The 22,851-nt window shown below is 45.7% G+C and overlaps 3 protein-coding genes and 1 non-coding gene across 4 annotated transcripts; 3 read left to right on the top strand and 1 right to left on the bottom strand.

Moving 5' to 3' along the window:
- Positions 1-3,404: 3,404 nt before the first annotated feature.
- trnag-ucc (transfer RNA glycine (anticodon UCC)) lies at positions 3,405-3,476 on the top strand. Its single transcript has one exon. It is a non-coding gene; the product is annotated as a tRNA-Gly (tRNA).
- Positions 3,477-3,689: 213 nt separating this feature from the next.
- Positions 3,690-10,242, top strand: polr2d (RNA polymerase II subunit D). Its single transcript, XM_084950429.1, has 4 exons — positions 3,690-4,091; positions 4,273-4,453; positions 4,528-4,623; positions 9,942-10,242. Exons 1-4 carry the CDS (start codon positions 4,013-4,015, stop codon positions 10,018-10,020), a joined length of 435 nt encoding a protein of 144 aa, XP_084806555.1. The 5' UTR covers positions 3,690-4,012; the 3' UTR covers positions 10,021-10,242.
- Positions 6,802-12,805, bottom strand: LOC146372751 (dual specificity protein phosphatase 14). Its single transcript, XM_084950428.1, has 3 exons — positions 12,186-12,805; positions 10,803-11,119; positions 6,802-10,727 (listed from the first exon to the last, which is right to left on the bottom strand). Exons 2-3 carry the CDS (start codon positions 11,111-11,113, stop codon positions 10,514-10,516), a joined length of 525 nt encoding a protein of 174 aa, XP_084806554.1. The 5' UTR covers positions 11,114-11,119; positions 12,186-12,805; the 3' UTR covers positions 6,802-10,513.
- LOC146372750 (uncharacterized) lies at positions 11,861-17,208 on the top strand. Its single transcript, XM_084950427.1, has 5 exons — positions 11,861-12,156; positions 12,996-13,582; positions 13,737-13,813; positions 14,254-14,505; positions 14,702-17,208. The coding sequence occupies exons 2-5, from the start codon at positions 13,036-13,038 to the stop codon at positions 14,957-14,959; spliced, it is 1,134 nt and encodes a 377-aa protein (XP_084806553.1). The 5' UTR covers positions 11,861-12,156; positions 12,996-13,035; the 3' UTR covers positions 14,960-17,208.
- The last annotated feature ends 5,643 nt before the right edge of the window (positions 17,209-22,851 follow it).

Below are 22,851 nucleotides of genomic sequence, written 5' to 3'. Positions count from 1 at the left end.
AACAAGTCCCTGCCAAAAAGGATTCAGCGAGGTGATCCAGTCTAAATTATTTTTGTTTTCTTTTTTGAAATGACGTCATTGCTGGCAGTAGAAACTTATTGCGTCATGAGAGGTTCTACTGTCAGCAAATAAAAAATGGGGACTGACTGGACTGACAAAAGCTGTGACTGAGTTGACACCAGTATGCAAGATTGCACCTCCACCCAGAGTGACAAAAGGGTGGATGTATGTATGTATGTTTCTTTTTACAGGAGCAGGAAGGTGACAGCAGCAGGTTGCATGAGCTTTTGGGCCGTGCTGAATTAACCTTTTAATTGCCACTTTCTGTGTCTTTGTGAATTTACCAGCAGTGTGTTATTCAGGACCTTGTATTGTTTACAGTGCAGAGGTCACTGTGAGAAAGTGTGCACACAGATGCGCTGTGCTAACATCTACATCACTTTTTCCACAGCAGAGGGTTGATCGTGGGATCTAATCACATGATTTACAGCAGGACACACCACTGGCTAATGTTTTACTTTTTCTTAAGACAGGGCGTGGAGTGAAACTACTCCAGGGGAGAATCCCTGGAATTTTTAAGAGACAATGCACAACTTTATTGTGCATGTCTAATTGTGATAAGCTGACAGAGTGCAAAAGAGGGTTTTCCGGGGAAGCTTTCATTTTTAAATTGCAGAGACCGTGACATGAGGGATATGGAAGGACTGACTGAGGCGCAGATGCAGACCATGACTGGGAGAGAACGCTTCAAGAGGACCAGTGAGAAGCAGGGACCATCTGCAGGACAGCAGACAAACGACAGTGGGCTGCACCACTGGGCTTCCAAAGGATTGTCACGAGGAGATTTTGAACAGCAAAATCTTAAAATAAAATGAAAGAGTTTCTACATTGACGTTGAGGAAGACAACTAAGGTGTACGACGTGCTCTGCCTTAAATCTACAGCCGCGTTGGAACAGAAATCGAGGGATGAAGAGAGCGTGCCAAGCTCCAAAGGTGACAGCGCAGAGGGAGACCAGCGTTGGAATTATGACTCTGTAAACAGCACAGACACCAGGAGCCATGACTGTGACTGGGAATGACCACCTAATGCTGCTTCACTCTGCCATGCAAAGTACTTTGACACTCTGGAGAAGCCCTTTCCTCTGTATCATTGTTGTTGCCATTTGCATGTGAGAGCTTAGATTGTGGGGAAGATTAAAGATGAACAAAGGGTGGTGGGAGAACAGTGAAGTGAGGATACACAGTGTGAAACTCCTTCAAGTGAACAATAATGTTGATGTGACATACGCAATGTCAGGAAAGAAATTCTGGTATTAATGTGATTCTTGATTTAAGAATCAAAGGGTGGGATTGTACAGGAATTTCTTTTACTTATGTATTAATCACATTATTTTATTGTATGATGCCTTGGTGCCACTGGATTTTAACAAGTCTCACACTCATACAGTAAGACAAATGGTGGGGGTGTAGTAAGGATGTTGGGGGAAACAGGAACTCCACAGGAAGAGTCTTTTGTCTCTTCGAGGACTCTGGGAGGTAGCAAGGGAGTGTGAACCTTAAGGTGTGAAACAGCTGTGTACTGCCTTTTGTTCCTGAAGAAGGTATTTAACTGAGAGCCATGCTAGGCTCAGGGAGACTCTGCTGACCTGCCCCGCGGTCATGCAGGCTCTCCACAAGCTTGGTTGTCTGTTCTTTGTGTGTTTGGATTAAAGAATGTTAGCTACCGCTCGTCTGCAGGCTTTATTTGAATGGAAAACCTCCACAACATATCTACTGTTATCTACTGTTAGCTAGTTTATTGTGATGGTGTTGTATTTATTATGTTGCTCTTTTTGTTTGTTTTCTCTTCTGTTTTTTCTTATCTCCATACAGGTGATCCAGGTGTTTTGTTTCTTTTTGTTTCTTCCCCCCTTTTCACCGTCTCTTCTCCCCTCTGTTTTTCTTTCTCTCCCTCTCTTTCTTTCATTCTTTCTCCCTGTCCTATCCCCCAGTCATGTCTGTCCCGTCTGTAACAACCAAAAATCAAATCAAATAAATACATAATTATATTAAAGGTCAGTCAAATGGACCAATATGGCAAGGCCATGATGATCCAATTGGATAAAGTAAATCCGCTTGGCATCTTTCTTGGCCTTTAGACAACAATTCTGACGGCTAAAGATCCAAATGGGACAGGAAAAAAATAAAAAATAAATAAATAAAAAATTATTTTAAAAAGCATCTTAAGCACTTTGGCAAAATTCACTTTCATGTATCATCTGTTTCATAATGTCTAATAAGCATCATACAGTTAAGCATAATCACTACACGACAGAAGCACAAGCTTCATCTCTTTTAATAAACACAGTACACATGTATGCCTGAATAAAATCAGCGAGATGTTAGAACACTTTTATTATTATTTTAGTAAACAATCAAAGCCTACAACAGACAGCTGCTGGGGTTTGGAGGAGAATTGAACAAATATTTCAAATAAAATCTGATCATTTTTGGAGCAGCTTTCAGGATCTCCACGTATTAACATGCTGTTTTTAAGACTTGATGGATAGCATTAACAACCTGCTAGCTGCAAATAATCATGTGCAGTTCCACATGATTATTAACAGACAGAAAGAAAACATATTACTGATACAGAAATAGTTTTCTATACGAGATCGCTGCAAAAAGTGCAGCCTTACCTAATGTCCACCTACTGTTACTCATTTATATTAAGATTTTAACATCTAGTTGGTGTTGGTGTGGAGAGTAACCTTCAGTAATAGTAATAAATCACACAGCAATAGGACATTCATGTAGTTGTAAAAAGCATGATAATAGATTAAGTAATCCAAAGTATTCAGTTACAAATACATTACAAAATACATTTTGGGGCATGTATTCTGTAATGGAATACATTTAAATGTACCCTTCCCAACACTGGGAATCACTTGTCACTTGATATTCGTACTTCAGAGTCTATACAGTGTTTCAAATCTCGTCTTGAAACTCACGCTTTTTACACTGGCTTGATGAAACTCAAAGTTCAGTTTGAGCACCAACAGGCTTGTTTTGTGTTTGTTTTGTTTTATGTTAAATATGTTGCCTTTGCCTTATATCATGTGTTATTTTTCTATTTTCTCTTGTTCATGAACTACTTGTGAAGCACTTTGTGCTATAGAAATAAAATTGATAGCTGATATTATGAAGTGGCTGTTTGGTTTCTCCAGGTCTGAGCTCTCGTCGCTGTACTGCACAGCTACACTAGGTTGTTGACTTTGTGGCCGGTGTGCTTGGAGAAGCCTCTCCTGAGTTTCTGTGATACCCAGGACCTCCCTGCTGTGAGGTCACAGCCGTCATGTTACGCCATATTGAGTCATACTGATGCTGCGTGTGTTTTATTGTGGTACAGCGCCATTGCCTTCAGGCGTTGGTGGTATAGTGGTTAGCATAGCTGCCTTCCAAGCAGTTGACCCGGGTTCGATTCCCGGCCAACGCAGTCTCCCTTTTACGACCGCTGAAACAGATTCTGTTCTGTTTCTTTTTGTCGGGGTTCAGCGGCTTCCGGCACTCATGTAACAAAATAATCTTTTTTAAACTGCTTAAAACTATTCTCTGACACTCAGTGCGAAGCTGCCGCTCCCGTCCGCAGGAGGGCGCTGCTAGCAGAGACTGTTACTTTGAAAGAATCCCTGCCAGACAGGAAAATGAACTGTTGACCTGATTCTCTAATTTTATGTAATTTTTTTTTATACTGCCATCTCTTTGGCACAAACTGCACCCTCCTTCTGTTTTTCATGTTCTTTAATGTCGTCACAAAGAGCGGAAGTGACTGTGGGCGCCCCGGAAGTAGTTCTCGCTGTTTTCTTGCGGTCCGGAGCGGCGGCGCTGCTTTCTACCCCCCGACCGTTCTCTCCGGGATTCCCCCCCCGACCTGCGCTTTGTTGCCGAGCTGCCAGGCTTGACCGGGCAGCTGTGTCTCACCCTCCGGGCGGCTTCACACTCCCCGGCCGGTAGCCGGGACTGCTCCTCGACATGGCGGCTGGAGGCGGCGCGGCTCCTCCGCATGTTGGTGATATTGAAGAGGACGCTTCTCAGCTGCTCTTTCCTAAAGGTGAGTACCTGCAGCGCGCGCACGCACTCTCGAACAACTACAGACACGCGCGGGCGGTCCGTGGGTGCACGCGGGTACACAGACCGAGCTGCTGTCTGTGGGTTCGGCTGAAGGTTCAAAGCCTCTCTGAGCCTGCGTGCTGAGTGATTGACAGATGTTAACCCCTCCTCCTCCCCCTCAGAGTTCGAGAACGCGGAGACGCTGCTGAATTCGGAGGTCCACATGTTGCTGGAGCACAGAAAGCAGCAGAACGAGAGCGCCGAGGACGAGCAGGAGCTGTCCGAGGTCTTCATGAAGACCCTCAACTACACGGCCCGTTTCAGCCGCTTCAAGAACCGCGAGACCATCACGGCCGTGCGCAGGTACGCCCCCGCCCCGGCTCCTGCCCAGGTCCGAGGCGATCCGGTTCTGACCCCTGTCATCTTTCTGTCTTCAGCCTCCTGCTGCAGAAGAAGCTCCACAAGTTCGAGCTCGCCAGTTTGGCCAACCTGTGTCCAGAAGCCGCAGAGGAGGCCAAAGCCCTGATTCCCAGGTAAGTCCGATCCACGTCACAGCAGGAACTTCACAATAAAAGCCTCTGTGACAGCTGCAGTGTTGAGGTACAGGAGCTGCTCCACAGTTCATAACTAGCTGAGTTAAACACATAGGCAGGTTCAATTCAGTTCAGTTGTATTTATACAGCACCAAATCACAGCAACAGTTCCCTGAAGACACTTTATATTGTAAGGTAGACCCTACAATAATACATACAGCGAAAAACTCAACAATCATTTGACCCCCTATGAGCAAGCACTTTGGCGACAGTGGGAAGGAAAAACTCCCTTTTAACAGGAAGAAACCTCCGGCAGAACCAGGCTCAGGGAGGGGCGGGGCCATCTGCTGTGACCGGTTGGATGCGGCAGGTGGAAACATTTGGTGTCACGGCCTTTTATGTTCCAAACACCAAAAAGGCCGTGGGTGGCAACGGGAGGTTTGCTTTTGGAACGCACTTCTGACTCCATTGTTTAAAAATCATATGGCGTTTATTTCGTGCAAAATTATAAACAAAAATCAACCAAATAACTTCTTACAACTTAAAATTAAACGAAAGTTAACTTAATTTGCTTTAACAACTTCAAAAGTGGTCAAAAAATCATTTTCTAACCCTCCCGTCTTCCCATCAGACATTTGGCAAACAAAAAACCAAAAACATTTACCACACCCCTCCAGGGTGCTCTTAATCCCCCGATTAATGGGAGGCTCCATAAGCTAATAAACCAATCACTTTCCAAAAACTTTTCCAAAAATTAATTACAAATTTACTTAACAAAACTTGGTCAGTATATTCTTACAACTTTAAAGAAAGAACTAAAATGAATACAAATTGCATTTTATAAACATTCAACAAAAATGGCCACAACATTTGGAATCCAGAAACCACACCTGTGGGTGGGTGATCACAGCATGAGTGGGGTTGGTAAGAATTCCTTTCGTGTGTCTGTAGGAAGTCGTTGCACACAGACCATTTACTCTGTAGCTGAGGGGCGTGGTCACATGACCATCACATGGATGGTGTCGCTACCTGATCCGTACCGGAAACCCGATCGGTACCACGCATGCACAAATCTTACGTCACTTTCTCTCTTTGCCAACATTGTGACAGTTAATATGATACGGTTAGCGCCCAGTTAGCTCCTAGCATTTCTCGACAGCTCTGCCTCTTTTTCGGACATTTAAACAATGGACACCTCCGTATACAAACAAATTCATGCTTTTCTCCTCAACAGAGAGCGTCCCCCGATTGAACAACAGCGCCGTAAAATAAGAAGAATGGCGCTTAATTAAAGACTTAATAATACAGACTTTGTAATATGTCACGTGAAGATTCATCAGCCAGATGAAGTGTTTACTGACAACTGACAGTGATAGCGGACATCATCATCACTATTCCAACAATCCTCTCCACACAGACAAGCATAAACACACTCGACTATCACTAAATCAATTTTAACACACGTTTGTAATGACGCTAATTCAGTTTACAATAGGGTTCATTCGCTCGGTCAGCAGGTGGCAGTGTCCTCGTACACTGGGAGTAAACTGCCATTAAACTAAACAGAAGAAGAAAACATCTGCACATGCGCGGTACGGATCGGGGAGTCCTGATCCGTAACTATCTTTTTATTTCGTTTTTGTCTACATTGTATTGAAATGTTTCATTATTGCAAAAATTTTAAGAGATACTTATTATTGTTAACATCTTAACAGATACTCTGACCCGTAACTATCGTAAAATGAAGTAGACGCCTTTCACACATGCGTGGTACGGATCGGGTTTCCAGTACGGATCGGGTAGTGACAAATGGGACCGTTCTGATTAAGCCCATGGAACAACAACCAGTTAGGCGAGGGCACGGAGAGTGATGCGTTTCCTGCAGTTCCACCATTAAATACACGGGTCGTGTTTCCTCCACAGGCGGGAAGTGTTACCTGTTCACACTTCTGATTTAATGAACGTGTCTGTCTAACCCTAAATCTTAACGATTCAGATGAAAAATAAAAGATCACTGAAAAGCAGGTGGAGGTGGAGGCACAGGCTCATCCTGATTGGTTGTGCGAGTCAGCTGGGTGAGCCAGTTGGCTTTAGTCTGAGCCCACAGGATGAACCACCTCCCCAGTTTTTTATATCAGTTTATGACTGAAATAATGACTTTTGGCACAGTGGAACAGCTTCATGAGACAAATCTGAACTTTATTGTACAGAATCTGGACAACAGAGCACTGCGTGTGACGCTGCACTCACACGGGCCGTGTAAAACACTTCATAAAAACAGGAAGCTGTCCGAGACAGCCACACAGACCTGACCAGCCCTGCAGCTTTATTTTGAAAGTTCATTTCAATTTTATTTATATAGCGCCAAATCACAACAACAGTCACCTCAAGGAGCTTTATATTGTAAGGTAGACCCTACAATAATACATGCAGAGAAAAACCCAACAATCGTATGACCCCCTATGAGCAAGCACTTTGGCGACAGTGGGAAGGAAAAACTCCCTTTTAACAGGAAGAAACCTCCGGCAGAACCAGGCTCAGGGAGGGGCGGGGCCATCTGCTGTGATTGGTTGGGGTGAGAGAAGGAAGACAGGATAAAGACATGCTGTGGAAGAGAGACAGAGGTTAATAACAGATATGATTCAATGCAGAGAGTCTGTTAACACATAGTGAGTGAGGAAGGTGACTGGAAAGGAAAAACTCAGTGCATCATGGGAATCCTAGGTCTATTGCAGAATAACAAAGCTACGTTCACACTGCAGGCGAAAGCGCATCAAATCCGACTTTTTTCACCCTTTGCGACCCGTATCCGATCATGGTACTGACAGTGTGAACAGCACAAATCCAATATTTTCAAATCCAATCTGGGTCACTTTTGAATGTGGTACTGAATCCGATACCTACCTACAGTGGCTTGCTAAAGTATTCGGCCCCCTTGAACTTTCCCACATTTTGTCACATTACAGCCACAAACATGAATCAATGTTATTGGAATTCCAGGTGAAAGACCAACACAAAGTGGTGCACACGTGAGAAGTGGAACGAAAATCAGACATGATTCCAAACATTTGTTACAAATAAATAACTGCAAAGTGGGGTGTGCGTAATTATTCAGCCCCCTGAGTCAATACTTTGTAGAACCACCTTTTGCTGCAGTTCCAGCTGCCAGTCTTTTAGGGTCTGTCTCTACCAGCTTTGCACATCTACAGACTGAAATCTTTGCCCATTCTTCTTTGAAACAGCTCCAGCTCAGTCAGATTAGATGGGCAGCGTTTGTGAACAGCAGTTTTCAGACCTTGCCACAGATTCTGGATTGGATTTAGATCTGGACTTTGACTGGGCCGTTCTAACACATGGATATGTTTTGTTTTAAACCATCCCATTGTTGCCCTGGCTTTATGTTTAGGGTCGTTGTCCTGCTGGAAGGTGAACCTCCGCCCCAGTCTCAAGTCTTTTGCAGACTCCAAGAGGTTTTCTTCCAAGACTGCCCTGTATTTGGCTCCATCCATCTTCCCATCAACTCTGACCAGCTTCCCTGTCCCTGCTGCAGAGAAGCCCCCCCAGAGCATGATGCTGCCACCACCATATCTGACAGTGGGGATGGTGTGTTCAGAGTGATGTGCAGTCTTAGTTTTCTGCCACACATAGCGTTTTGCATTTTGGTCTCATCTGACCAGAGCAGCTTCTTCCACATGTTTGCTGTGTCCCCACATGGCTTGTGGCAAACTGCAAACGGGACTTCTTATGGTTTTCTGTTAACAATGGCTTTCTTCTTGCCACTCTTCCATAAAGGCCAACTTTGTGCAGTGCACCACTAATAGTTGTCCTATGGACAGATTCCCCCACCTGAGCTGTAGATCTCTGCAGCTCGTCCAGAGTCACCATGGGCCTCTTGGCTGCATTTCTGATCAGCGCTCTCCTTGTTCGGCCTGTGACTTTAGGTGGACGGCCTTGTCTTGGTAGGTTTACAGTTGTGCCGTACTCCTTCCATTTCTGAATGATGGCTTGAACAGTGCTCCGTGGGATGTTCAAGGCTTGGGAAATCTTTTTGTAGCCTAAGCCTGCTTTAAATTTCTCAATAACTTTATCCCTGACCTGTCTGCTGCGTTCTTTGGACTTCATGCTGTTGTTGCTCCCAATATTCTCTTAGACAACCTCTGAGGCGTCACAGAGCAGCTGTATTTGTACTGACATTAGATTACACACAGGTGCACTCTAGTCATTAGCAATCATCAGGCAACGTCTATGGGCAACTGACTGCACTCAGACCAAAGGGGGCTGAATAATTACGCACACCCCACTTTGCAGTTATTTATTTGTAACAAATGTTTGGAATCATGTCTGATTTTCGTTCCACTTCTCACGTGTGCACCACTTTGTGTTGGTCTTTCACCTGGAATTCCAATGAAACTGATTCATGTTTGTGGCTGTAATGTGACAAAATGTGGGAAAGTTCAAGGGGGCCGAATACTTTAGCAAGCCACTGTATCTGGTGTTTTAGAAAGCGACTGCTGTTTGAATGGTCCTGTCGCATTAAATCCGTCTTTTACTTCACTGACACAAGACAGACTACAGCCAGCTTGAAGGCCTGTGGTACATAGCTGATTATTAGAGATCGAAGCATTAATCAATGGCAGGACTTCTTTGAGCAGTTTTGTAGGAATGGGGTCTAAATGACACGTTGATGGTTTGGAGGAAGTAATTATTGAAGTTAACTCAGAAAGATCAATTGGAGAAAAAGAGTCTAACTTAACATCAATGGTACTAAGAGTAGCTGTAGATAATATTACCAATAATCATCCCACAGATGTAATTTTTTCTCTAATGATTAAAATTTTATTAGTGAAGAAGTTCATGAAGTCATTACTAGTTAACGTTAAAGGGATGGTTGGCGCTACAGAGCTGAAGAGAAACCTGGGGTTGTTCTTATTGTCTTCAATCAGTGATGAATAGTAAGATGTTCTGGCTTTGCGGAGGGCTTTCTTATAAAGCAGCAAACTATTTCTCCAGGCTAAATGATGATCCTCTAAATTTGTGACTCGCCATTTCCTCTCCAGATTACGAGTCGTCTGCTTTAGGCTACGTGTTTGAGAATTATACCACGGAGTCAGGTACACAGCTGCAGAGAGATTCAGTTTCCTGTCCAGAGCTGGTCCTGGTTCAGTTCTGCAGATACTTCAGAGCAGAACCGGCAGCAGGACGAGGCAGAGCAGCAGGTGGCGTCAGTGATCTGTGACGATGCTGTTTCCATGACGACACCTGTGTGTGTCTGTGTGGTTGTTCGGTTGCTGTGTCAATAAAGTTTTCTGTGTTTTCAGCTTGGAGGGTCGCTTCGAGGATGAGGAGCTGCAGCAGATCCTCGATGACATCCAGACCAAGAGAAGCTTCCAGTACTGAGACCTCAGCCCCCCACACGCACAGCCCCGCCCCCGGACTAATGTGGTCAATCTGCTGTCCTGATAAAACTTTTCTTACTCGTTGTTTTCACGTGTTTCTTGCACATGCTCAGTTCAGCTTGATTGCAGGGTTGTGTGCAGCGTCTGACCTGAACTGTTGCTGATGATGGTTTTTTGTTTGTTTGTTTTGGGGGGTTTTTTAAATAAAGGTTTGATTGAAGCAGTTGCTCAGTCATGTGACTTTTTCATTTGTACCATAAAATTACAAGTAAATAACCGTCTGGCACCATAACACACACACACACACACACACTGCAGAAAACTGATGATTTCAGCGGCATTTAAACCACAACCAATCACAGAGCAGCACTCTGAGGCCCAGAGAACAGGAGAAATATGCACAGGTTTATAAGCTCCTCCCAACAACAGGAAGAGCACGTGGAAGCAGTTCCTCAGAGCGCTTCACACCGAAAACGCTGCAGAGCCAGCCAGCATCAGACATTCAGGCAGTGCACCGCTGCAGCGTCCGAGTCCTCCAGAGCTTCAGGAAGGACGCCGCCTGGTGTCCTCGCCATCCTCACCGTGTTCCTACCAAACAGGGTCCTCTCCAAGTCTATCAGCTGCCTCCAGAAACCAGCGTTGGGTCGAATAAATGGTCGCTGCTCCAGAACAAGTTCGTGAGCTCGACGGAGGCTGAGACCCTGAGACCTGAAGCACAGAGACCAGAACCACATCAGAGACCAGAACCTGACTGTCAAAGTGAGACTAAAGCACTGTGGCTACCTCATGAGGTAGGCCATGATCAGCGCAGAGGACCGGCTTCTGCCGGCGGTGCAGTGGACCAGAGTCGCCCCCGTTCGGTTCTGGTTGATCCCTTCAGTTACCAGGTCGAAGTACTCTCTGAGGGGGGCATGAGGCTGGTCCTGGACGGGGACGTGGAGCACCTGCAGACCATCCAGTTGCGGGTAGGAAATGTCCTCGAGCCCACTGGCGTTGACGATGAGAGTGACATTTCTGCTGGTCAACACGCTGGTGTTCAGAGCCGAGTCCAGATCAGTGAGGAAGAGGCCGGCAGAGACCCGAGAGACCCGCATGATCCGCTGCAGGAGGACACATCACAGCGGTTCAACACAAACTGAGGTCTAACAGAACAAAGACTCAAACAAAGAGCAGGAGCTCGCCACTTCCTGTCAAATTCTCTTCAGTGAGGCGAGCTGCGGTTCAGCCAACCACACAGAACCAAAGACAGTTAGCGGGCTCTGACCAGACTGGAGACAGTACCAGTATTATTACTTCCAGGCTGGACGACTGTAATTCATTATTATCAGGAAGTCCTAAAAACTCCCTGAAAAGCCTTCAGTTAATCCAAAATGCTGCAGCAAGAGTCCTGACAGGGACTAGAAAGAGAGCAGATTTCTCCTGTTTTGGCTTCCCTTCATTGGCTTCCTGTTAAGTTCAGAATTGAATTCAAAATCCTGCTCCTCACATACAAGGTCTTAAATAATCAGGCCCCATCTTATCTTAATGACCTTGTAGTACCATATCACCCTATTAGAGCACTTTCTTCCTGTTAAAAGGGAGTTTTTCCTTCCCACTGTCGCCAAAGTGCTTGCTCATGGGGGTCATATGATTGTTGGGTTTTTCTCTGTATCTATTATTGTAGGGTCTACCTTACAATATAAAGCGCCTTGAGGCGACTGTTGTTGTGATTTGGCGCTGTATAAATAAAGTTGAATTGAATCAGAATATTAAAATGCATAGTTGGTATTTTTATGCATCACTGTTTTTCACTATTGTAAACAAACAAGAGCAAAGCGTTTTGTCAGAAGTGGATTCGAAGCCACGCCTCCAGGTGAGACTGCGACCTGCACACAGGTGGGCTGACAGCAGCTCGTCCTTCATACACAGTGATAGTGATGATGATGAGTGTTCAGCGTCTACTGTGGATCTATTAACAAACTCCAAACCCGAGTCTTCCGGTTGTTATTGATATGATTCATCGGTGATCCCCCAGATTATTGGGAGCAGGCTGAGCTGAAACATGCCGGGACGTGTCTGGGTGTCACGGGATAATGAGTCAGCGAAGCTTTAAATAGACTCGGTTTCGTTTCTGCTCTCAGACCGACAGCAGAGACAGGTAAGGTACATTCTGACACTTTCACTCACCTGCCAGGTAGATAAGGAGCCAGCCCTCTGGTTTACAGCTTAATGAGCGTAGAACAGACAGGCCGAGGTCTGGAAACACGAACTAACCTCGCCGTGTGCTCTCAGAGGAGCCGGAGCGGCTTCAACCAGACTCTATTCAAAATTCATTCACTTTAGGGCCTCCTTCCGTTTCTGTTTCCCTGTTTTTCTGTTTCAAGAGAAAAGCTATTTCCCATAAGACGAGGACCATAAGAACACATTATAAAAGTAAGTAAAATTGTATTAATATAAGACAAGGATCACAGAGTGCTTCACAACAAAATAACAGCGCATAAAAACTAAAAAATAAGAGCTTTTAGTTGTTTCTTAAAAGACAGACGAGGAAACGTTAAAGTTGGCCTGATTATTTGGAAGAATCGCCCTGAAAGACGATGAACGCTGCCTTCGTGAGGTCAGGGCCGAAAACCAGAGCGGCTCCTCCCCGTGAGTCTCAAACGCCTCCCGGTGAGCCTGCGTCCACCGGAGCACCGAGCTCCGTGTTTCTACACAAATCTGAACGGAGTCTGGTAGCAGGAGTGTATGCGCTTGGGACGTGGTCGGGCGATCACGTGGTTTGTTTCGGCTGTTTGAACCGGATGTGTGGCGAAACATCTGACTCTTCAAAATAAAAGCCTCGGTCGAGTCTGTCAAGTTAAAAATCTGTTATTACCCGTTTGATTTGATATTCATTTCGATGATGGTGATTCATTTCGTTTCGTGATTTTATTTCATCTGATCACGTTTATTGCTTCCTGGATTCAGACTCTTCTGCTTTTCATTCCTTTCCTGCAGTTTCTCTTCTGGTCCCCTTTCGGATCAAGACCCAACAACAATGCGGAACCACCACACCAAGCAGACTTCCACAGGTACTGGCACGGCTCAGAAACCAGTCCTCCCTCAGGTCAGATACCACCCCTCCATCCAGACTCCAGAAGGCATCACTGGAACCAGAACCTCCAGTAAAACCAGACCCGGTGCTGCGCGCCCCCTTCAGACTGGGACTGACTCCCGGGCAGATCCAGGAAACAGCGGCGCCCAAAAAGCTGCCTCGGCTGTGAGACCTCCTCCTGAAGGAGGACAGAAACCGTCACAGAAACCTGTGAAGGAGGCGGTTGCTGCTGATCCAGATCCTCCCCAGAAACCTTCCCCAGCAGCCCCACCCAGACCCGAGCAGGTGCCCCTGGATGTGGGTGTCCGTCTGGACCGGTGTGTGGTGGAGGAGGTGGAAGTCTTGACCCGCGGACAGAGAAACAACCCAGACTGGTTCGCTTGGAGGAAGAACCGGATCACGGCCTCGGTGGCACACAGCATCGCTCGCTCCGGCTTTGTTAACGGCAAGAGTAAAACTCCGCCCACCTCCTACCTGGCTGCTGTCACAGGTAGGCCACACCTTCTACCACCTGGTACCCTGACTCCATATAAATGTATCTTTTAGCAGCTTCACCAGGACGTCTGCTGGCGTGAGTTTTTATTGTAACACGTGCAGGATCCCGAGAGGTCAGCCAGTAACTGGTTACCTGACTGTCTCGACAGGTGAGGGGCCCAGAGTCCAGACCAGAGCCATGAGCTGGGGGGTCCACATGGAGGCTGAGGTCATCCGCAGGTACCAGGTGTGTTTCAGCATCTTTGTAACACTCAGCCATCCTCACAAACACGGCCAGCAGGATATATGGGCATTATGAGAGCTCTGAGTTAAAGTTTAATTTAACAAGTCAAAGAAGCTCAGTATCACGAGGAAAAGACTAAAAAGTGCGACGCCTGAGAGATACAAATAAATGACCAATTACTAATTATTATGGTAATGGTCAACAGTGAACAGAAAAAATAATAGTTTTAAATCAGTGACGTGAAAGATAGATGTGTATAAAATGATAAGAAAACCAGAATCAGTGAAAAATATCAGAAAACGCACAAAATATGTGAGAAAACCGCAACGATCACAAGAACGTTACAAACTGGGGACGAGGAGGAGGTCCTTCACTACTGTTTTCTACACACTAAACTTTATTGAACATTTGCTGATGATGTCACTGATTACATCACCCCACAGAGGCTGAAGTCCTCGGCGTTGGGCCAGCAGGTCTGCGTTCGGGACTGTGGCTTGTTCGTCGACCCCCGGAGGCCCTGGTTGGCTGCCAGTCCTGACGGCATCGTGACGGACAGACGAAGCGGCCAATGGCTGCTCTGTCTGGAGGTGAAGTGTCCCTACAAGCACAGACACAGACGGGTGGAGGACGCCTGCAGGGAGGACCCCGCCTTCTGTCTGCAGCTGCATGAGGAGGCCACACGGGAGCACGGCGGGGTAGCAAACACACATCAGTCTGCTCCTCTCTGATTCTTCCTCCTCCTCCTCCTCCGATTCCTCCTCTTCCTCCTCCTCCTCTCTGATTCCTCCTCCTCCTCCGATTCCTCCTCCTCTTCCTCCTTCGATTCTTCCTCCTCTTCCTCCTCCGATTCCTCCGCCTCTTCCTCTCTGATTTCGTGTCCTCCTCCTCCAGATTCCAGTGTACCGCCTGAAGACCTCCCACAGCTACTACACTCAGATCCAGTGTCAGCTGGCGGTGACGGGGCTGCGGGAGGCCGACCTCGTGGTCTTCACCCTGAAGGAAACGGCTGTGGTCCTGGTGACCTTTGACCCCGAGCTGTGGGAGGAGACAGTGTCCAAACTGGAGGTGTTTTACAGGGATGCTGTGCTGCCTCACGTCAGGCAGAAGATGCAGCAGCGTGCAGCAGCCGCTGGGACGCCGGAGCCGTAGAGGTCCAGGGCTCGCAAAATGGAAAAATCGCTAGCCCCGGGACGTCGGGCTAGCGATTTTTCCAGTCGGCCTATCGTAGGAAGGAAAAATATATGTCAATGCTTTTGCATTCTTTGGGAAATGTAGCTGGGTAATTATGTCATTGGCATCGGTGAGCCACTGTCAATATGTGACATATTGAAATCGCGTTTGAATTTGCGCTTGTTCTTTGCTTTCACTTTGCAATCGCGTGAACTGTGTATAGAGAGCGACAGCACTGATTGGTGAGTGACGATCATTTGCGCACCAATTCCTCTGACATCGTCTTATCAATCGTTAGCTTACTACGCAAACATGACAAGTGAAATCTCCCGCAGCTTAAACATGTGAGAGGTTGATCGCGCAGAGAATCGCTGAGCGTTATGTGAGTGCGTGTGTAAAAGCAGCAGGATATATATTTTAGTTCTGCTGAGCCAAATAAAACAGGTCAGGGTGAAGAAGTGACAGCCAAAGAAAAGCTTACCACAAAAAAGTTATGATAAATCAGACTATAAGGCAAAAAGAAAGTGCAGCTTTATGGTTTCATGGACAAAAGAATTTCTGTGGCTGCGATATGACGAGCTAAATAACCAGGGCTGCACATAAGTGGTCCGCAGGTGCGCATTCGCTGTCAAAATAAAAAACGCGCACAAGATAAGAAGTTGCAACGCGTGTTTGCGTACATAAGATTTTCTGGAGGAGGACAGACATTTGTTTAGAACTCTTAAAGATGTCGAAGAAGCTCCTTTAAGCAATTACTTTGGTTTGCCTCCACCTCCAAAGAAATGTCAGAAGGAGTCCGAACCACAAAAGAAGCGCGTATTCTCGGAAAAGTGGTTGCAGGAGGTGAGCTGGCTTCAAACAAATGATGAACGCACAGAGATGTGGTGCAGAATGTGCCGTGAAAATCCCACTCTAGCGGACAAAAACAGCGCCTTTTATATGGACGCAAACGCGCGCTGCAACTTCTTATCTGGTGCACGTCTTTTATTTTGACAGCGAATGCGCACATGCGGACCACTTATGTGCACCCGTGTAAATAACATGATGTTCTGCCGGGTGTGTTGTTGGTTTTCCCTCGATTTCTGAGTCGACAAGCGCCTTTGTTACTGGGACCAGTCATTTTAAGAAAGGTCCCCATTAGAACCCATGAGAAATGCAAGAAATGCATCATTGCTCAGTCTGCAATATCTTTCCCAGAACAAACACCAATTGCAAATAACAAACTAAAAATAAACCTGAAAATCAGTTTAAAACAGCTACTATGTTACAAAGAGTGAACTACCACTGGCACAATGTAGCAGTCTTTGCAAACTTCAAAAAGCAAATGGCCTCGATCTTGGTTCCACTTGCCTCTTACCCGTGACTTCAGTGGAAATTTCAAATCCAGGATCTGACACAGACTGATTCATGTCCTACACAGTTCTTACAAGTTCATAGAAACTTCTGTTCAATTAGAACCAAGTGTTTGAGTTGATGATTGTAATTTTTATACAATGTTGTAATTTATGTTTCAACAATTTTTTGATTAATGTTTTGTTTCCGTTACAATATTATACTTTAATGTATGATATTGTAACGGAAACAAAACAGGAAACAAAACATCAATCAAAAAATTGCTCTCTTTTTTATTCGGGCTACTTAAATTTATTTTGGGCTACCAAAAACTGAAGAGACCCTGCCCGAAGGGCTACCAGGGATTTTGAAATTTTGCGAGCCCTGAGGTCACTACCTGCGGGAAGAGCTTTGTGGCCCGAAGCGTGTGGGGTTTACCCGCAGTCACGCCAGGTGGCGCTCTGCTGACAGACGCTGTCTTTAATCATGTGATCGCCACATATTTGGTTCATGCCGTCATCATCAAAGCATGCTGGGAGAAAGGTGTCTCACCCAGCAACCTTCCTGTTTGACCGGGATGAGTCATCATGTGGAACCTGAGTTAGGTCCACCCGCTCTTCATTTTGATCAACTGAAGTCACATGACCTCCGCCCTGCAGGTTGTTAAAGTTGTGACCTCGTAGCAAAAAGAAAATGACTGATGGTATGAAACCACAAAAGATCTGCTGATAGAGCAGCTGTGCAACAGCGCCCCCTGCAGGCCTGTTTTTCATTGAGTTGAAGTGTAATGACCCCACAGGTGCCGGCTCCTGGCCCACTGTGGAACTGTGTGTTTTACTGGTGAGCGGACGGCGGTTTTAGTTTCCTGTTAATAAAAAATCTTTTTTTGAAAGCCAGCTTTGTCTCCACGCTCGTTGTTGCTACGCCGCACCTCCCGGACTCCTGTTGGAGCAGCACGACGAACCCCTCGGTCTACACGCACCAGTAGTGGTTTTTGATACGGGCGACACGGGCGGTTGCCCGGGGCAGCATCACAGGCATCGGCAAAAAAAAAAAGTTGCTCGCACTCATGCTGCCCCGACATCAGCCAGCGCATTTTGGAGATGGCATAGGCACCGATCGGTTTTCTATCGCCCATTTGCTGGGAGTAAGGGCGCCCTCTGTTTGCGAGGTGCGCCTGCTGCTTGCAGCACAGGGAAGAGAGGGCGGGGCGGCGGGGGATTCTCTGGTGGCTGGAGCAGCATCTAATAACCAACTCGCAAAATAAAACAAAATAAAAACAAAACAACAAACACGAAAACACCAGACATCATGATAGAGCCTTATAATTTGCACCGATGTTTTTTCTAAATTCTATACGTGAAAAGTGAGCGCGAGAGCCCTCGGTGCGCCTGCTCGCTGCTGAAGTCAAAGTAAACTTTATTGTCATCTCCGCTACATACAGTCCAGTATATAGAGAGACGACGAGGCTCCAGTTACAGCAGTGCAAGTAAACAATAAATATAAGAAGAGTAAGAAAACAAATATACACTTTAGGACTCGGGGTAAAGGGATCAATAACAATTCAAAATTTATGATTTACAGTTTGATGATTTAAAGTCTCACACACAACCCGTCGAAATCCAAGCCCATCATGTATTCTTGATTTGAATCCTGGGTTGTGTAAAATCCCAGAAATACAGCTTAGACAAAGTGAATCTGTGAACTAAGGTGTAGGTCTGTTAGGTTATGTTGTGGCGATCCTCGAGTCCTCGATTATTTGTGTTCATACTGGAGTGCAAAATTAAAACCAATGGAAGATGGACAAGAAAAGTTCAAAGCCATCAGGTGCTCAGTTTAGAAAAAATAGAAAAGAAGAGGAGGAGAAACGAGCAAAAGATGCAGGTAAGCAGATGTGTGATTGGATAATGGCAGGTCATCCTGAAACAATCAGAATCAGAATACTTTATTAATCCTTAAGGAAATAATGTGGGTTACAGTCGCTCCAAGAAGAAATGGTAAAAATAGTAACAGTAACAGACTAAACTCCAAACAATATGTTACAGATTTTAATATTAATTAGTCAGTGTCAGTTGTTGATTTGTCCTGTTCTCATTGTATGACGTGTTTGGTAGCCGTTTGCATACACTCTCTCTCTCTTCATATGTGTGTGTTTCTCTGGTGAAATTCAGTGTGATTCCAACAACAATGTTAATGTACAATCCTTAATATGTTGCGTGTGGGGGGGGGGGTTCGCCAGGGCGCCAAACGGGCTAGGACCGCCACTGACACGCACACATGCTGGGCGGGGTCCGGGTGGTGGTTTAGGGCAGTCAAACTGTCACTGTTGGATTCTGGGATATGTTTAATCATAAAAATGTTTTATTAATTTACTTCTATAAATTCTTCTGTGCTTCAAAGAATTTGACCCATTGTTGTGGCAGGATGACGGAAGGTTCTGGAATGTAGTGAACCATCTGCAAAAGCCATGAGGCTAAACCTCAAACATCAGATCTCACTGGGAGAAACGAAGCTGGGTGACATGATCGGGAGGAAACGTTGCCACATCGTTTCACTCACACTGAGTTCAACGATACCCCAAAGATCAAAATCAAAGTGAGTCCACTGAGTTGAAATTTCCCTGCAGCAACTCAGCAGCTGTCCTGAGGGATCTCCTCCCACATCTGGACCTGGGCGTCAGGACGAGGTGCAGACATTGTGTCCCCAAAGACTAAGGTCATTGGTATCAGTTCCTTGGAGAAAACAGGTCCAAATATGTCTGCAGCAGCTCTGCTGTGCACATGTGGTCACGTTACCGTGAGCTGGGGTGGAGGGGACACTTATAGGCAAGACATGAAACTGTGGAAGAGACTGTGATGTTTAAGGAGCAGGTGGGGAGAAACCTTCTGATGTCTGGTGTTTGTCCGAGGCTTCACGATCACTGTTGGAAAGGCCAACATGTGGCTGGAGACTGCTGCACCCCTTGGCTGAATGATGAGACAGCGCCCTCTGCTGAAAACCCTCGGCACAGCATTCGTGGAAGCCTTGAATGTGACAGTTCAGCAGCCTGTGAGCTGTTCGGCTCTCGGCTGTTTGTGCTGTGAACACGACAGAAACATCCCAAATTTTGTATTTCTTTTATTTTTATGTGTTCGACGTCTCTACCTTTGTGCTCATCTTTGTTTACATTTCACCTTCCTCTATTTTTAGTAGTACTAGTATTTTACTAGTACAGTGGTCAGGGTGTGGATGTCCCAGAAGAGGGATGACATGACAGAAGAAATAATTAAAAAGAAAAGTCTATGAAAATAATGTTTTATACTTACTTAAATTCTTCTTGTAATAAAAGTTGCGTGCTTTGTGTTAAGGGCCATCGACACCAGATGTGATTAGTTTGTCACAAAGCCAGCTCTTTGAGGCTGATATCCAAAACAAAAACAAGACAAGGCGAGTTGGGGGGAAAAAAACTAAACTAAAGCCTAAACTGTGGTAAACTAAAAATAAACATGAAAACTATGATATGGGACGTAATCTGAACAGGTGCATGCAAAAACTGTGACCAGAAACTTGAAGAGGAACTTGAACAGGAGCATGAAACCAATCCTGAGACTTACAGTGACAGGAGATAAGCAGACGACCCGACACCGAACAGCAAGAGACAGAGGACTTAAATGCACAGAAAGGTAATGAGGGAAGTGGAAACACTCGGGAAACACAGCTGACACAAATGAACATGACGCCAGGGGGGAAACAAAAGTAACGCAATGAACATGGAGCACAAGACCTTCAAAATAAAACAGGAAAGACGCAACCCAGTAAGCACAAGTTTGACATGTTAAACAGAGAGAGGGAAACATGACAAACTGGGGAGACACGGAACACGAGGAGGGACACATGGAAACAGATAAGAGAGGCAAGTGGCTCCAGCAGATTCCAACATCTCTGTCCAAAAGAGCGCGGTCCTAGGAACAGCTAAGATACTGCGCAGGACCCCCAGGCTCCCAGGCCTCTGGTAGAGGACCCGAGCTTGAAGGACAGACCGCCCGCAGCGAGGGGACTTTTTTAAAATGTATATATTCATAAAAAAATTCCCCTCTCAACCCTGTGGGCAGTCTGTCCTTCACACCTACAGGCCAGTGGACACTCTTTCAATGATGAGGATGTAACATCCTGGACAGGGAGGAACTGACACCAGACACTGCGATTAAGCTAGCGGGCCACGCTACATTCAGAGCGTACAGGAACAAAGAGTCCGGAGGAGGTCTGCTAGTGTTTGTGAACAATAACTGGTGCACCAACAACACAGTTAAAGTCGTCCACTGCTGCCCGGACACAGAGTACATGATGGTTCAGTGTAGACCCTTCTACTTGCCGAGAGAGCTCACAGCGATCACAATAATAGCAGTTTATGTGCCGCCGCAAGCTAATGCTAAGTCAGCCATGGAGCTACTCCAGCGCTCCATTAATAAACAGCTAACAACGCACCCGGACTGCGCTGTGATCCTGGCAGGAGATTTTAACCACGCAAACCTGAAATCTGTCCCGCCTGGATTTTTTTTAAAAACGTGAGCTTTCCGACGAGGGAAAACAACACACTGGACCAAGTCTGCACCAACATCCCAGATGCTTACAAAGCCCTCCCCGCCTCATCTCGGACTCTCTGACCATCTCTCTCTGTCCCTGATCCCTGCTTATAGACCTCTAATTCAAAGGCCAAATCCATCTGAAAAAACAGTACGACTGTGGACCGTGGAAGCCACCACGGCCCTACGGGACTGTTTTGATAACACGAATTGGAGTGTATTTGCAGAAGGATCAGACTTGGAGGGCCACACGTCTGCCGTACTCTCATACATCAACTTCTGTAGTGAGAGTGTAACAACAACAAAGACTGTTACAGTGTTCCCGAAACAGAAGCATGGCTCAACAGTGAGGTGAGAGCCCTACTAAGAGCACGTGACAGCGCCTTCAGATCAGGAGACCAACAAGTCTACAAAGAGGCACGCCACTCTCTGCTTAAAGGCATAAAAGAAGCCGAGCGCAAATACAAACAGCGCATCGAGGAACACAAACAACTCCAGAAACATGTGGCAGGGGATCAAGACACTCACTGGCTACAAAGACGGTCGCACACAAACAAAATCCCGGACATCACCTAGAGCTGGGCAAACACTGTACGATTTTTTCAGTCGCGTTATTCAGCTCCTGCTCAAACTGTATGATTGAATCGCAGGGGTTAGAAGTTCGTAGGTCACGATGCAGGTCTCACACTATACGGCCTGATGCTCTGATGCCACCTGAGTGCTCACACTGTGCGTCCAGCTTATAACACAAAATCTGTCTCTCACTCTCTCTCCCTCTCTGTCTTTCACTCACACAGACACACAAACCACCATCAACTTTGCTAAATTACTAATGAAAAACATTGACCAGGCAGCTGTGATTGAGCAGCAGTGTCCATCCAACTCTCCCCAATCAGACCAGGAGTGACATGTTTAGCCGCATGTTCTCCTTAAATTGCTGGCTGTCTGAGTGGTGTCCCAGAAACGATGTGGGCTTCATAGATAATTGGCAAACCTTCTGGAGGAAACCTGGTCTTGTTAGGAGAGACGGCATCCATCCCACTTTGGATGGAGCAGCTCTCATTTCTAGAAATATGGACAAATTTATTAAACCCCCCAAAATATGACTATCCAGAGTTGGGACCAGGAAGCAGAGTTGCAGTCTTACACGCCTCTCTGCAGCTTCTCTCCTCCTGCTACCCCCCCAAAAACCCATCTCCATAGAGACAGTGTCAGCTTCCAAAAAGACAAAAAACAAACTAAAAACCAGCAACAAACAACTTAAACATAAACAATCAAAAAGAAAGAACAATACAGTATCCACATCTGAACCAAAGAGTAAAACAGTGAAATGTGGATTATTAAATATTAGGTCTCTCTCCTCCAAGTCTCTGTTAGTACATGACTTAATAATTGATCAACAAATTGATTTACTCTGCCTTACAGAAACCTGGTTGCAGCAGGATGATTATGTTAGTTTAAATGAATCAACACCCCCGAGTCATTCTAACTACCAGAAACCTCGAAGCACAGGCCGAGGGGGCGGTGTGGCAGCAATTTTTCACACCAGCCTATTAATTAATGAAAGACCAAGACAGACTTTTAATTCATTTGAAAGCCTGATGCTTAACATTGTCCACCCCAGCTGTGGAACTCAGAAACCAGTCTTACTTGTTATCATCTATCGTCCACCTGGGCCTTACACAGAGTTTCTGTCTGATTTCTCAGACTTTATATCTAATTTAGTTCTGAGCTCAAATAAAATAATTATTGTGGGTGATTTTAACATCCATGTAGATGCTAAAAATGACAGCCTCAACATGGCATTTAGTCTGTTATTAGACTCAATTGGCTTCTGTCAAAATGTAAAAGAACCCACCCACCACTTTAATCACACTCTAGATCTTGTTTTAACATATGGCATAGAAACTGAACATTTAACAGTGTTTCCTGAAAACCCTCTCCTGTCTGATCATTTCCTGATAACATTTACATTTA

Source organism: Perissodus microlepis, chromosome 14 (assembly GCF_051167445.1).
Source record: "Perissodus microlepis isolate ML-2025 ecotype Zambia chromosome 14, ASM5116744v1, whole genome shotgun sequence".
Taxonomy (NCBI): Eukaryota; Metazoa; Chordata; class Actinopteri; order Cichliformes; family Cichlidae; genus Perissodus; species Perissodus microlepis.
Note: the sequence above shows the minus strand (reverse complement) of the source record. Positions and strands in the feature narration are given on the sequence as shown.